This window comes from Dendrobates tinctorius, unplaced genomic scaffold (assembly GCF_039654945.1).
Source record: "Dendrobates tinctorius isolate UK_male_01 unplaced genomic scaffold, ASM3965494v1 ptg000085l, whole genome shotgun sequence".
NCBI classification, from domain to species: domain Eukaryota; kingdom Metazoa; phylum Chordata; class Amphibia; order Anura; family Dendrobatidae; genus Dendrobates; species Dendrobates tinctorius.
The window spans coordinates 1,407,310-1,421,951 of record NW_027361753.1 but is presented as its reverse complement, the minus strand read 5'-3'; the positions used below and the strand labels follow the sequence as shown (position 1 = coordinate 1,421,951).

The following is a 14,642-nucleotide window of genomic DNA, read 5'->3' as shown; positions in this document are numbered from 1 at the left end:
ACAAGAAACCAATTGAATACAAACACATGGGCCATGCACACAGTGAACAAGTCTGTAGGACAGTGTTCACACCACCAGAAGACTGAAACACAGTAAAACAAACGTATAAAATACTCTGCTGTAAAAAAGTAACAGTAAACAGCAAGTGCTAGTAAAAAGATAACAAAACAGGGTATTTGGTTGATATTTATATATTTGGTGTGAACACTGTCCTACAGACTTGTTCACTGTGTGCATGGCCCATGTGTTTGTATCCTATTATCTGAGCAGTTCTGTTCTTTACTAATCATTTATGTTGCATAAGACCCTATTGTGCGCTTGCATTTCTTCATAGCTTAAAGGGAACCTGTCAGCAGGTTTACAGTCCGCCACCAGTAGCTGACCGCTGTTTTAACCAGTTAAATTAACACTGGATGATTTTTTTTCCCCATTAATGAAAAGGTACATTTTCGGGTTTTTTCCCGTACACATGCTCTAAAAGCTCTAGATTTTTTTTTTTTTCTTCTGGATATTTAAAAAAAAAATTCTCTTTCTTTGATAAGTAGGGTCTAATTTTCTATTAATTTTGTATATTTTAATATTATTTAATGGCCTTCAGCTCGATCTCGAGCCACGGCGACTTGATGAATGAACGATCTGTGGAAGATCAATCTTCTGCAAGCCTAGATGTTTCCACCAGGGTCTTCTCTGCTGAGCAGCAAGCCATCAGGTTGCTGGTCTTCCTCTTCACTTTGTTCCTTCTATTCTTCCCATCATGATGTCCTTTCTCCAGTGATCGTTCTCTTCGTATGGTGTGTCCAAAGTAGACAAGTCGTAGCTTGGTGATCCTTGCTTTCAGTGACATGTCTGCCTTGATTTGTTCCAGAATTGATTTATTTGTTGTTCTTGCCATCCATTATACTGAAAATCTCCTCTAGCACCACATGGCACAAAAAATGAGGCGAAAAATGTCTGCGTCTCACATTTTTTATGACCTCGGCATAAACCGCACCGTAGGCCATGTTACACATCAGACACATAGTCCATAGCACTTCATAGTACACAGTCCCTAAACACACTGAACAGTTCATTAATGTCCACGGAACACAACAGGCACCAACAGACGACATTAAGTTTCAGTCTCTAAACATGATGGTCCTTACTCCGTCCAGTTACCATGGGTGACCGCATAGTTCATTAACATCCATGGAACATCATAGGCACAAACTGTCTGTTCCAATAGCAGATACTTGTCTGCCCTTAACCCCCTTGTCTGGAGTTACCTTACAGGAGCTCCTGCTCCATATGCTGACTCCTTGTCAATCCCCTCTCTCGGGGAAACTGCCTTGCTGGGATCACCGTCTCAGCAGATGCCTTGGGACAAGGGCACTCCTGACAGTCCAGACCCTCAGAAGATCCATAGCTTTCCCAACGCAGTGCCATCAGAGACTCTGCATACACTTGGTATCACCCTGTGCTCTTCAGGAATCCAGTCTCCTCATGGCACCTTCCAACACAGCAACCATACAGCTCCACGACCTCTCCATGTGCTAGTCACCAATCCAGTCCTACTCCCAGGACCTTCCAACACACAGGCTATCCAAGTACATGGACTCTCCGTGTGCTATTTAGGAAGTCTCTCCACTCCTAGGACCTTCCAACACACGGGCCATCAGGTCCATGGCCTCTCCATGTGCTATTCAGGAATCCGGTCCTACTCCCAGGACCTTCCAACACACAGGCCATCCAGGACCTTACACACCGAACATGTGACCGAAGCCATGGTCACATTATGTAGTTGTAACCATCCCCATAGGAGGGAGGTGTGTGTGGTTAGCCTGTCCCGCCCAGCTCTCCAACTAACCCTGTAAGCCCCCCCATATAACTAAACAAACACTTGTGGAACTTCAAGTCCCAGAACAACAACATTTCAGGCTAGCAGCGCAGAGGACAACCTCAGTCTCTGCGTCACATACCAGCCATTAACAATGACGCCGGTCACTGTCTCACCATCACAGTTATGCCTCCGTGCGTATCCTGAGGAGAACATACAGCGCCCCCTAGCTGTAACAGGGGTCACTGCCTCACAACGGGAAGAACATACAAACTCCTTGCAGATGTTTTCCTTGGTGGGATTTGCTTTAGGACCCCAGCGCTGCAAAACAGTGGTAACCACTGAGTCACCGTGCTGCCCATAACAAAATAATTCTCTTGCCTGCACAACAGAGCTGCTCTGGGTCTGCTAAGCACCTTCTCACTCCCTACACCCTGCAATCACATGATCACTGGAACCAAAGGGGGAAAGGCTATCAGTGCTTTCTCCTTTTTATGCACAGCAGTGACTCAGCCCTTTGTATACAGGGATGATGAAGGTGAGGATGGTAACTGACCATCTCTGCCTTCTCGATGGAGTCCGGCAGTCTCTGACAACCAGCTCCCGGATCTCCTAGCTTTCTAATCTTGTGTAGTTGCTTACACCACAATGATGTTGTAAAATATTATTGCGGAGTGATATGTGGACCAACCTGACGTTTTAAATAGTTGGTCAGTCCGGAAGGAGTTGAAAAAGAAGTTTAATCCCCACAAGCGGCCGTATGCTAATTACAGGGAAGTCAAACTGGCCACTGACTGCTGCAGCCGATCACATGTGGGACCAGCTAGAAAGGATACAAGAAGACCTTCAAGGCATCTAATTAGCAGGGGTCATGCATACACAGGGCTACCTGGTATTTAAGCGTAATAAGTCCGAATTTAGACGTCCGTATGCACCGCTCCAAATACACACAGTGAAGCAATTACCGGCCATGGATCTCCTGGCCAGATCTTGATGGAATCATGGGCATATAGGATGCCCATCCATGCATCACGGTGCATACTCAGACCATAGTATATGGGACTTCTGATTTTGGCCTTAGTTTTATAATAAATTTGCTATTTTTAGAATATTTTAATATACTGTATCTTAAAATATCCAATTAAGGAATTCTAAGTTAAATGCATGAAATTAATGGAGGAGGGATTCCGCTGTTCAGGAACCTGGTTTGTTGGTCAGTAACAGTCTATCTCTCACAATGGAGGACCTGTCCTGCCCTCCTTTACTGAAAAAAAAAATGTATTGGTGTGAATGATCACTGTGAAATTCTGCATTTCTCCTATGGTGGTGCTGCAGAAAAATGTAACATTAAAGGGAATCTGTCATTATTTACCATGTAATCCGAGAGCAGCACAATGTCGGGGTAAAGACCCTGATTACAGCGATGTGTCACTTACTAGGCTGTGTGTTGCCGTTTCGATACAATTATCAGGAGCAGATTATCACTACAGGACTAGTTGCCTTGTGCCTCCTAGTCCTTCTGCTCTGTGTAAACCCACCCTCACCACTCATTAACCGCTTTCTGCCTATGCACAGAGTACACAAAGTGACCATTCAGTGGTGTGGGTGGATATATAGCATGGCTCAGCATTCCCGAGCTCTACTAGATCCTCAGCAGAAAAAACTGTATCACAGTGACAGCAGCAGACTAGCAAGTGACACATTGCTGGAATCAGGGTCTCATCCCCTACATGATGCTGCTCTCAGATTACAGTAGGTACGGACAGTATTCAGACTCCTTTAATTTTTTTCCTTTCAGGCCATCGGGGGTTAATGTCAGTTTTTCCCTGCTGGCCAGCTGGTGTTACTGCAGTGCTGCTGGGTCAGCTGATGTAGGTGGTGACCACTCCCACCATCCTTTACAGAATCACCTGATGTATCAGCTGACTGTTGGTTATACAGGTCCTTTCTGGATACCAGCCTGGCAGAAGCAGCTCTCTGGTGCCTGCCACGTTTGGTGTTAAGAGTCCTGTTGCTGTTGATATCTGCGGAGTGGAGCTTTGCAGCGGTAAATATAAGCGAAGTGTGGTGTTTTTTCTCCTTGTCCCTTTTGGTGTTTGTCACTTTCCCCTGTGTGTACGATCTGCAGTTGCAAGGCTAGTGCTCCAGGCCAGCCAGGGCAGAGACAAGTGACACTAGGGATTAGTAAGTTCCTGACAGCGGCAGGGGGAAGGACCTGCATAGGGTGTTACGGGAGTGCAGGGACAGGCTCAGGTTGAGCTCAAGTGGTGACCATCCCTCATTCCCTATTGCTAGGGCCTTCCTTTCGCCTTTTTCATCCCATTGTGTGTGAGTTGTGCCCTCCGTTGACCGACCGCCAGTTGGGGTTGAGTTACACCGTGACACCAAAAAGTTCATTTTTTTCCCCATTAATGTACACTCTGCATCCCATCTTGACTGAAAAAAACCCCAGAAATTACACATTTTTGCAAATTTATTAAAGAAAAACTGAAATATCACATGGTCATAAGTATTCAGAGCTTTTGCTCAGTGTTGAGTAGACGCACATTTTGAGCTAGTACAGCCATGAGTCTTTTTGGGAATGATGCAAAAAGTTTTTCACCCCTGGATCTGGGGATCCTCTGCCATTCTTCCTTGCAGATCCTCTCCAGTTGTCAGGTTGGATGGTGAACGTTGGTTGACAGCCATTTTCAGAGATGCTCAATTGGGTTTAGGTCAGGGCTCTGGCTGGGCCAGTCAAGAATGGTCACAGAGTTGTTCTGAAGCCACTCCTTTGTTATTTTAGCTGTGTGCTTAGGCTGTGTGCACACGCTGCGGATTAGGTGCGGATTCATCCGCGCGGATTTTGTACAATCCGCAGGTGAAACCGCAGGTCAAAAGACCTGCGGTTTTATCTGCGGATTGCTCTGCGGTTTTGCCCTGCGGTTTTTCATCTCCTCAATGGAGGAGATGGCAAACCGCAGCAGAATCCGCAGAAAGAATTGACATGTCAATTCTTTCTGCGGATTGAAAACCGCAGATAATCCGCGCGGAAAATTCCGCACCATCTGCATTGCGGTTTTTGATTCCCATAGGGAATCATTGTACTGTACACCGCAGCAAAAACTGCTGCAGGTCCGCAGCGGCCAAAACCGCTGCGGAACCGCAGCAAAATCCGCAGCGTGTGCACACAGCCTTAGGGTGATTGCCTTGTTGGAAGGTGAACCTTCGGCCAAGTCTGAGATCCAGAGCACTCTGGAAGAGGTTTTTATCCAGGATATCTCTGTACTTGGCCACATTCATGTTTCCTTCAATTACAACCAGTCATCCTGTCCTTGCAGCTGAAAAACGCCCCCATAGCATGATGCTGCCACCACCATGTTTCACTGTTGGGATTGTATTGGGAAGGTGATGAGCAGTGCCTGATTTTCTCCACACGTACTGCTTAGAATTATCACCAAAAAGTTCTATCTTCATCTTATCAGACCAGAGAATCTTATTTCTCATAGTCTGTGAGTCCTTCATGTGTTTTTTAGCAAACTCTATGCGGGCTATCATGTCTTGCACTGGAGGCTTCCGCTGGGCCACTCTGCCATAAAGGCCAACTGGTGCAGGGCTGCAGTGATAGTTGACTTTGTGGAACTTTCTCACATCTCTCTACCGCATCTGTGGAACTCAGCCACAGTGATCTTGGGGTTCTTCTTTACCTCTCTCACCAAGGCTCTTCTCCCACGATTGCTCAGTTTGGCTGGATGGCCAGGACTAGGAAGACTTCTGGTGGTTCCAAACTTCTTCCATTTTAGGATTATGGAGGCCACTGTGCTCTAAGGAACCTTGAGTACCACAGAAATTCTTTTGTAACCTTGGCCAGATCTGTGCCTTGTCACAGTTCTGTCTCTGAGCTCCTTGGCCAGTTCCTTGATCTCATGATTCTCATTTGGTCTGACATGCACTGTGAGCTGTGAGGTCTTATATAGACAGGTGTGCGCCTTTACAAATCCAAGTCCTATCAGTTTAATTAAACACCGCTGGACTCCAGTGAAGGAGTAGAACCATCTCAAGGAAGATCACAAGGAAATGGACAGCATGTGACTTAAATATGAGTGTCTGAGCAATGGGTCTGAATACTTATGGCCATGTGATATTTCAGTTTTTCTTGTTTAACTTGCAAAAATTTCTACATTTCTGTTTTTATCCAGTCAAGATGGGGTGCAAAGTGTGCATTAATGAGAAAAAATGAACTTTGTTTCATTGCAGCCATTTGGTAACTTCAAAAGAGTGAAAAATTTAAAGGAGTCTGAATACTTTCTGTATCCACTGCACATAGCAAACACCTGGTGACAGATTCTCTTTAACTGCCAGGGTTCCTTACAGATTACAGCTGATGGTTGGGGCTCTAACCAGGTCAATATTTACTGCCCAAATAAAACTATCCCTTTAATAAGGCCTTAGGTTTCCATTTATAATCCCCTGCTATTACTTGGAAATAAAAAAGTGTCTTGCTCTGTAATGCTTACTTTTCCCTGTGGTGGCGCTGCAGGGTTATTGAAAAGTTGCTGCTTGACACCTCCACATTTTACAGCTAATTTTCCCAGCATATTGACGGAACCCCCTTTTAATAAAAGGGACTTGGTCAAAGTAGACGGCTCCGTTATTGCAGAGTTATTATAATCGTGTTACTTTTCTTTTTACATTGCATCAATGTGTTATAAACAGAAAATAAAATAAATCCACATTTTTTAAAATTTCTATACCTTTTATAATTTTCCAGTTGTTCCATATTCTTGAAGCAACCCCCCCTCATGTAATAATTTTGGTGGGGAGGTGTTTATTGCTGTCTGTTCTGTCTTCACTAGAGGGCAAAGCAAGTACAACCATAAAGATATTAAATGCCGAAACACTGCCAAGAAGAAGAAGAAGAGTAGGAGGAGGAGGAGGCGGCAGGCAGCGGTGGGGAGACTGAGACAGGCAGAGGCAAGAGGAACTTGAGGGCATCAATTAACCCATCCAATGCTGTAATAAAACAAGTTTACAATCGAAAGAAATCTCGTTTAGATATGTCTCAGCATCAGTAATGAAAAAGGATGAGAAATCGAAGGGCAAAATCTGGACTAATTTATGAGTTTCCTAATTATTGGCTAGAAGTTATTATCACAAATTCACCTGGAGCTTTTGGCCCAACAAATAGGAAAACAAACTCACAGGCTTCCTATGTATTTGTACAGAAAAATAAAGGGATAAGATTATGTTAAATTGCCCCCCATATGTTTTATGGGTCAACTCCCCATTATAGGTCTAGCGCTAAAAAGGAAAAAAAAAGCGTCGTCAATGTATCGACGACAACTTTAAACACTGGAGCACTAGAGCAATCAGAAGTAGCTTTAGGAATGTAGAACCCAGTTAGCCCTATTATTATGGGTCAGAATTCCAGTTTAATGAAAAAAATGATTTCTTTCCATTATAATCAGACAGGCAATCCAGAAATATACCAAAAAATGAACATTATTTTTCTAAAATGGCTAAAATGCAAAAAAAAAAAAAAAATAGTTATTCTTGTCATATCAAGCTTTAGCATTTTGCAGAAAACTACTGAAATATGCATAATTCTTCCTTACTGGAGATGTACAGTACAGAGGTTGAAGAGCAGAGTTTGTCATTTTGCACATTATGTTGTCTAGAAGACTGTACTCTGTGTTATCTCTGAGTTATCAAACAACACAGCCAGTCTCACCCCCTTTTTCTCACTATACCCCTAGCATTGGTTCCATGATTTGCAATAGGATTTCTTAATATGCAGATAAACATACGATACCTTGGTGTGTCTGTGGTGCGGGAGTTATGACCCCATTTGAGCAGATTATTGCAGATTGCAATCATTGGGTTCAAATCACTGCAGTCAGCACTGCAAACAGTAATCCAAAGCAAGGAGCTGATGAGACACCCAGTCCCCTAGGGTTAGACCATGTTCCAGACAAGCCTGAGATTTTGGCTTCTACTCTGGTCTCACCACCTACTAAACAACTCTACTAGTTCCCCCCCCCCACCCCACAACATCAGCACGTCACATCAGGAGGTAAAGACCAACCCTTGTGTCTTCATTCAGAACTTGGAATCCGGGCCAAGAGTGTGATTGTAAACCTGCCTAATAGCCACACCCGAGCCAATAATCAGAGGGCCCAGCCCCAGCTTTCCCTGCTAATATCTCTGCTACAAAAACAGTTCTGGTTCTGTGCTATGCCCACTTTTCTTTAACCCTTACCTGGTCACAGGAGCAATATATATGTGGACTATAACTTATAACAACTCCAGCCACACAGAGCTACTATTATAGTAGTTATATTCTTGTACATAGGAGCAGTATTATAGTAGTTATATTCCTGTACATAGGGGCGGTATTATAGTAGTTATATTCTTGTACATAGGGAGCAGTATTATAGTAGTTATATTCTTGTATATAGGGGCAGTGTTATAGTAGTTATATTCTTGTACATAGGAGCAGTATTATAGTAGTTATATTCTTGTACATAGGAGCAGTATTATAGTAGTTATATTCTTGTACATAGGGGCAGTATTATAGTAGTTATATTCTTGTACATAGGGGCAGTATTATAGTAGTTATATTCTTGTACATAGGAGCAGTATTATAGTAGTTATATTCTTGTATATAGGGGCAGTGTTACAGTAGTTATATTCTTGTACATAGGGAGCAGTATTATAGTAGTTATATTCTTGTATATAGGGGCAGTGTTATAGTAGTTATATTCTTGTACATAGGAGCAGTATTATAGTAGTGATATTCTTGTACATAGGGGCAGTATTATAGTAGTTATATTCTTGTACATGGGGGCAGTATTATAGTAGTTATATTCTTGTACATGGGGGCAGTATTATAGTAGTTATATTCTTGTACATGGGGGCAGTATTATAGTAGTTATATTCTTGTACATGGGGGCAGTATTATAGTAGTTATATTCTTGTACATGGGGGCAGTATTATAGTAGTTATATTCTTGTACATGGGGGCAGTATTATAGTAGTTTTATTCTTGTACATAGGGGCAGTATTATAGTAGTTATATTCTTGTACATAGGGGGCAGTATTATAGTAGTTATATTCTTCATAGGGGCAGTATTATATTAGTTATATTCTTGTACATAGGAGCAGTATTATAGTAGTTATATTCTTGTACATAGGGGGCAGTATTATAGTAGTTATATTCTTCATAGGGGCAGTATTATATTAGTTATATTCTTGTACATAGGAGGCAGTATTATAGTAGTTATATTCTTGTACATAGGAGGCAGTATTATAGTAGTTATATTCTTGTACATAGGGGTTAGTATTATAGTAGTTATATTCTTGTACATAGGGGTTAGTATTATAGTAGTTATATTCCTGTACATAGTGGCAGTATTATAGTAGTTATATTCTTGTACATAGGGGCAGTATTATAGTAGTTGTATTCTTGTACATAAGGAATTTAATTTACTGATAGCAAGCAGAGTAGCTAAACATGGTGAGAAATAAAAATGTAAGTTTTATTTGAAAGCTATAAAACTTTTCATTATACCATGATCAGAGCTTATGTATATAAAATCTCATAAACAAAAAAGACAAGTGAAAATTATCTCCTGCAAATAATGTAATAACGCGATGTTGGCGCCCGGCTGATCACCAGGGAGTGATAGGTTTGACTACAGGGCAGAGGATGACGCAGCCTATTGTAGTCTGGTAATCGCAGGACCGCAGTGTAATTTTCCTTCATTATCACCACAGCTAAGAGCACATAAGCGTCAGATGTCAGTGACAGGTTACATATTTAGCAGCTTGTCCATTAGCACATTAGACGTGTACGATAGATGAAAATCCAGGACATGCAATGGCGCACGCCTCGGTGCTAAACGGTTACATAAACCCAACATTTACCTCTACATGTGGATTTTACACTTAGATCTCGATTTTTACCGTCTCTATTAATATTAGCCGTGCTTTACTGACCAAGGAAATGATTGCTTTGGTAATTATCAATCGTCCACTGAAAATAAAAAGGTTGACAATTGATTTATTTTTATTTTTTTACACTTTTTTTTTATACTTGATGTTTCTTAAAAATGCATGCGTGACGTGGCATCGCGTGAATTATCTTTTTTTTATGATTACCAGGCTTGTGTCTGATCTCACAACTTAAATCCATTGCTGTCAACATGGCTGTAATACCACACACAACCTGTGGACAAGTGTGGCACTGTTTTTGGACAAAAAAATAAAGAAAAAAAACTGCCATGTTTATCTAATCTTGGTCAATCCTCTTAATCATAAAGTCCCCTCAAATATCTTGGAAAAGGGTGAGGTTAGTGATATGCAACCTGTGGCTGCCCAGCTGGCTCAAACTCTGATCGGAGTCCGTTAACTGTGATCTTATTCTCTCGCAATCGTATCACAGATGCGGAGAAGATGGAGAACTTAATTTCTCCATCTTCTCCATTGTTTGAGTCCAAGGATTTCGGACTGAACTCTGATGCAGTCCGATGTTTCTCAAGCATCCGTAGACCTGAATGGGTGCGCGTGATCCGATTTGTGGAACCACTCACAGCATGCTGCAATTTTTTTCTCATGCCGAATTGGCGTCTTAAAGAGACGCTACCATCAGAGATGTAACTATTGCTTAAACAATGATTTTATATAACAGTTTTTTTTTTTTATATTGAATATATATTTTTTACATATCACTATCTTTATTAAAAAAAATATAAAAAATGAGTAATCTTGCGATTTTCACACTGGCCACTGGGGCTTTATTAGACTCCTACATCCTGTTCTTTTCAGGAAGAGTTTACAGCAGTTTCGTTATCATCAGAGGCAGGATTACAATGACCAATAACATCTCTATACACAGCTGATAACACAGGATCCACCAATCACAAGAGGTGATTTTCATAGATTCCACACCCTTCACAGTGATCTTTGCACACGCTCATTAGATGCTTCAAAACAAAAGATGGGGTAAGAGTCAGTTTATTGCTGCTAATGTAGGTGTGGATTTCCTGAAACAAAAGCAAGTTTGTCTAAAAAAAAAAAAAGTCAAGGCCGAGTGTGAAATGTGCAAGATTTCATAATTTTATTTATTAGTACAGATTGTGATATGGAAAAAAAATGTCAAAAATTCATCTAACACAAAAACCTGGCTATTTTCAGATGATAGCGTCCCTAAAACCTTACACCTGAATATCCTCATTTCATCACCATGGACTGAGACTTGCTCTATCAGGTTCATTTGCCAGAAGTAATCTGCTCCACAGATCTCTATAATGATGAAATATAATTGATGGCAGCAAGAAATTAAAACTGGAACAAAATTCACTGCCCTTGATTATACACTCCTCAGTACTGTAACCCCAAGAAGGAAAAGTCGTGGATGTAAGGAAATCACAGGAAGGAGACGTTACTGATCTGCAAATGATGGAAAAATGGAATCAAGAGTTTCAAAATATCTCAAAGTATTCATTCTTTATTATGAACAGAAATGCTGGAAATTACAGCCTCAGTTGCTATCAGTGAGGTTGTTAATAGTTCTGCTACTGAATGTACTTGGGCAGATCATCAAGATCCGCTGTTGGCAGCTTCTGTGGAATTTCAGAAGGGATGAAAGAGACAAGTCCGGAGACACCGCAGGCCATGGTAGCACCTTTAGGTCACACAGGCTGCTCACAGTAGCAACCTTTGAATTTCAAATTTCAATATATAAGTCCCGCCCCCGCTTTTCCAAGGCCTGCCCCCAAGGGGATGCTAAAATTCCAGAATGTTTTTGAATGTTTCTCCTTCTAATAAAAATTTAATGAAAGTGTTGTATAACAGCCAAGGACAGTTTATTGACTGTGACAGGCAAGTTTCAAGCCTTAACAGTGACCTCAATATATCATGACTCCGCTCAGACAATTAATTTGCTGCTAAGGTCATGTGTTCAGGTATAACTCATTGGGGGGCATAGTGCTTGGCAGGGTAGGGATAGCACAGAATTTAAACAGTAGGTATGCAAAGGTTTATTTTTTAGTAATTTGGAGGATTAAGGTTGGGGGCTTCTGTTGGGTGTGGGAGGACCCCTGTGCTATGAAGATTCACGTATGCGCCATTACTGTATTACGTTTTGTATTTTTGGATATCACCGTCACCAAACAGTTAATACAGCTGTATGAAGTTGTATTGCTTTTCATTAATTATCCCCCCCTCCTTCCACACCCAATATACGGAATTAAAGGAAATCTATCCTTACAATATTACTACCCAAACTAGTGGTACGGCTGTATAGGAACCAGTACTACAATTAAAATGATACACGTCTTGTAGCAATCCGATGCGTTAGTGCTGAGAAATACAAGCTTTGATACCACATGCAAATTAGCCTGGGAGTGCAATGGGGGCGTGTTCATGCACTGAGTCTATCAACACGCCCCCAATGCATTTCCTGGCTAATATGCATGTGGCTTCAAAGCTGGATTTCTCAGCACTGGCACATCGGATTACTACAAGACGGGTATCATTTTATTTGTTTTAATAGGACCTATACAGCCGGACCGCTAGACTGAGAAGTAAAATAATCCTGACCGGTTCTCTTTAAACATGAAGCTGTTACGGAATGCTCAGGATCTTCTTTCTCACTGGGATTCCTTTCTACAGGGCGACAGAGTTTGCAGGCCCCAGGTCTCCTCCTTCCCGCACACCCACATTTTGTACATCTTGTCTCAGGGATAATGTGTTATTAAACCACCCACCCTAATAGCAGCGAGTGCTTACCCCCGGGCAAGAAGGTGTTTCAGCACCTGCTAATATCTAAGTAGCTAGACACATACAAAAACATGAAATCCCAGCTATGTTTATTCAAACCTGGGCGAGATGATTACTACATGCGCCCCTCCGCCCCTCGCCTTCAGGCAGTGTCAATTACTCAGAACCAGAATCATTGCAGGTACACGATCGCTCCGGCTCCTGATTTACCTGCACTCATGGTAATGTATGCATCCGCTTGCCTGATCATCACTCTTATTACACAGTCCTACTCCATTATTTCATTACTGTCGTCAGCAAGAACAAAAAAAAGGAAGGAAAAACTTTGACAGTGAGGGTGATTAATGAGTGGAACAGGCTGCCACGAGAGATGGTGAGTTCTCCTTCAATGGAAGTCTTCAAACAGAGGCTGGACAGACATCTGTCATTGAGCCGGGGGTTGGATAATACGAGGACCCTGGAGGTTCCTTCCAACTCTACCATTCTATGATGAATATAACATTGTTATTCCCCATCTCATCACTCTTCTAATATGATTACCCTCATCTCTTTACTGATAGGAGATAATTATAGAACTATCTCCCTGTCACCCTTAGACCGGAGTCACACTTCCGTATAACACGGCCGAGTGCTATGCGATAAAACATCATACAGCCCTTGGCCCATTGTTATTCTATGGGGCAGATCACATCTGCGATTATTCTCTCATGCCGATTCAGCATAAGAGAGCAATCGATTGGCAGCGAGACTCGGCTCATCGCACCCACACAAGTCTATGGGTGAGTGTGAAACATCGGTCTGCACTCGGATATCACCCTAGTGTGGTGCGGTTCCCGCCAACGCCGGCAGCACAGGAGATGGAGAAATTACTTTCTCTGTCTCCTCTGCAGCTGTGTTGTGATTCCCTCATGAGAGAGGATCAGAGCGCACAGAGAACTGACACTCGCAGCAGAGCAGGAGCTGAATAGTATTGGATATTGCAGCCGATGCTCTCTCATATGCCATATGCTGGTGTGACTCCAGTCTTATTATTACACTACCATCACCCTTATTACATGAAACCACCTCCTCTCCCTCTTATCACCACTATATCAGAGCCACCCCGCCCTTATTATTACTTATATTGCACCATACCCCAATCTCTTTATTATCACTCTTATCACACCCCCATTCTCCTTGTTACGTGTTACAGAACCACTCAGCACCCAGAATATGTTGTGCAGTTATATGTATGTATAATAGGTTCTATGTGAGATGCATGTCCCTAATGCATCAGCCCACAGGCTGCGCCCCTGGGCAGAGGGGACACAATATTCTCCTTTTGTCCGCCCTCCCCCCCCACCTTTGTAATTCCCACAGTAAACATCGGCAGGCTCTGGCCACCTGCGGCTTTTGTAATGCATGTCTGGCCTGCCGCTTTTCTATTGGCCGGCCCTCTGTATCTGTGTGATATATTCTGTGTCCTGTGAGTAAAGTGTTGTCAGACTGGAAATACGTGGAGAAGCAGTGATCTTTTATATGCACCCATGTAACCAAGGAATTCCAGCCAGCGTCATTCTTTCAGACTCCAGCCAACGCAGAGCGGACCTCCGAAAACACGGGGTGGTACTGAAAGAGGTACCCCAGCTTGTGAGACCCCGTTACACTCCTTATTATATAGTACACCACATTTCTTCTATCAGCCTTATTCTATAATATTCCAGGAGTAGTGATCACCTTTTTTATATCATACCTTTACTCCCCATATTATCACCCTTATCATATAATACCCCTCATTCTCCTTATGATCACCCTTATTATTACATCCCCACTCTCCTTATTATCACCCTTATCATAAAGTACTCCAATGCCCCGTACTATCACCCTTATTATATAACACCTCCACTCTCCTCATTATTACACTTATTATGCAGTACACCCCACTTTCCTTATTGCCACGCTTATTATATAACACCCTTACTCTCCTTATTAACTTTATAATCACTTTTGTAACATTAGTGCTATCTTTACATGATCATAAATCTCATCTGATCATAATCGCTGTCTTGGCCATCACCTGTCTTTCAGAA

At 42.2% G+C, this 14,642-nt stretch overlaps 1 protein-coding gene and 1 long non-coding RNA gene across 5 annotated transcripts in view; one reads left to right on the top strand and one right to left on the bottom strand.

Annotated features, from left to right (window-relative positions):
* ZBTB7C (zinc finger and BTB domain containing 7C) overlaps nt 1-14,642 on the bottom strand; it is a 238,261-nt gene that overhangs the window by 20,615 nt on the left and 203,004 nt on the right. Inside the window, exon 1 of one of the 4 annotated variants that reach the window (XM_073584753.1) lies at nt 7,605-7,832. The exons of the other annotated variants lie outside the window; for them this stretch is intronic. Within the exon in view, the coding sequence (XP_073440854.1) occupies nt 7,605-7,669 (65 nt within the window). The 5' untranslated portion in view covers nt 7,670-7,832. Of the gene's footprint in view, nt 1-7,604; nt 7,833-14,642 lie in introns of those variants that run through there. 4 annotated transcript variants of the gene reach the window in all.
* Nucleotides 1-14,642, top strand: part of LOC141097539 (uncharacterized) — a 62,966-nt gene that overhangs the window by 34,314 nt on the left and 14,010 nt on the right. The gene's annotated exons all lie outside the window — the stretch shown is intronic.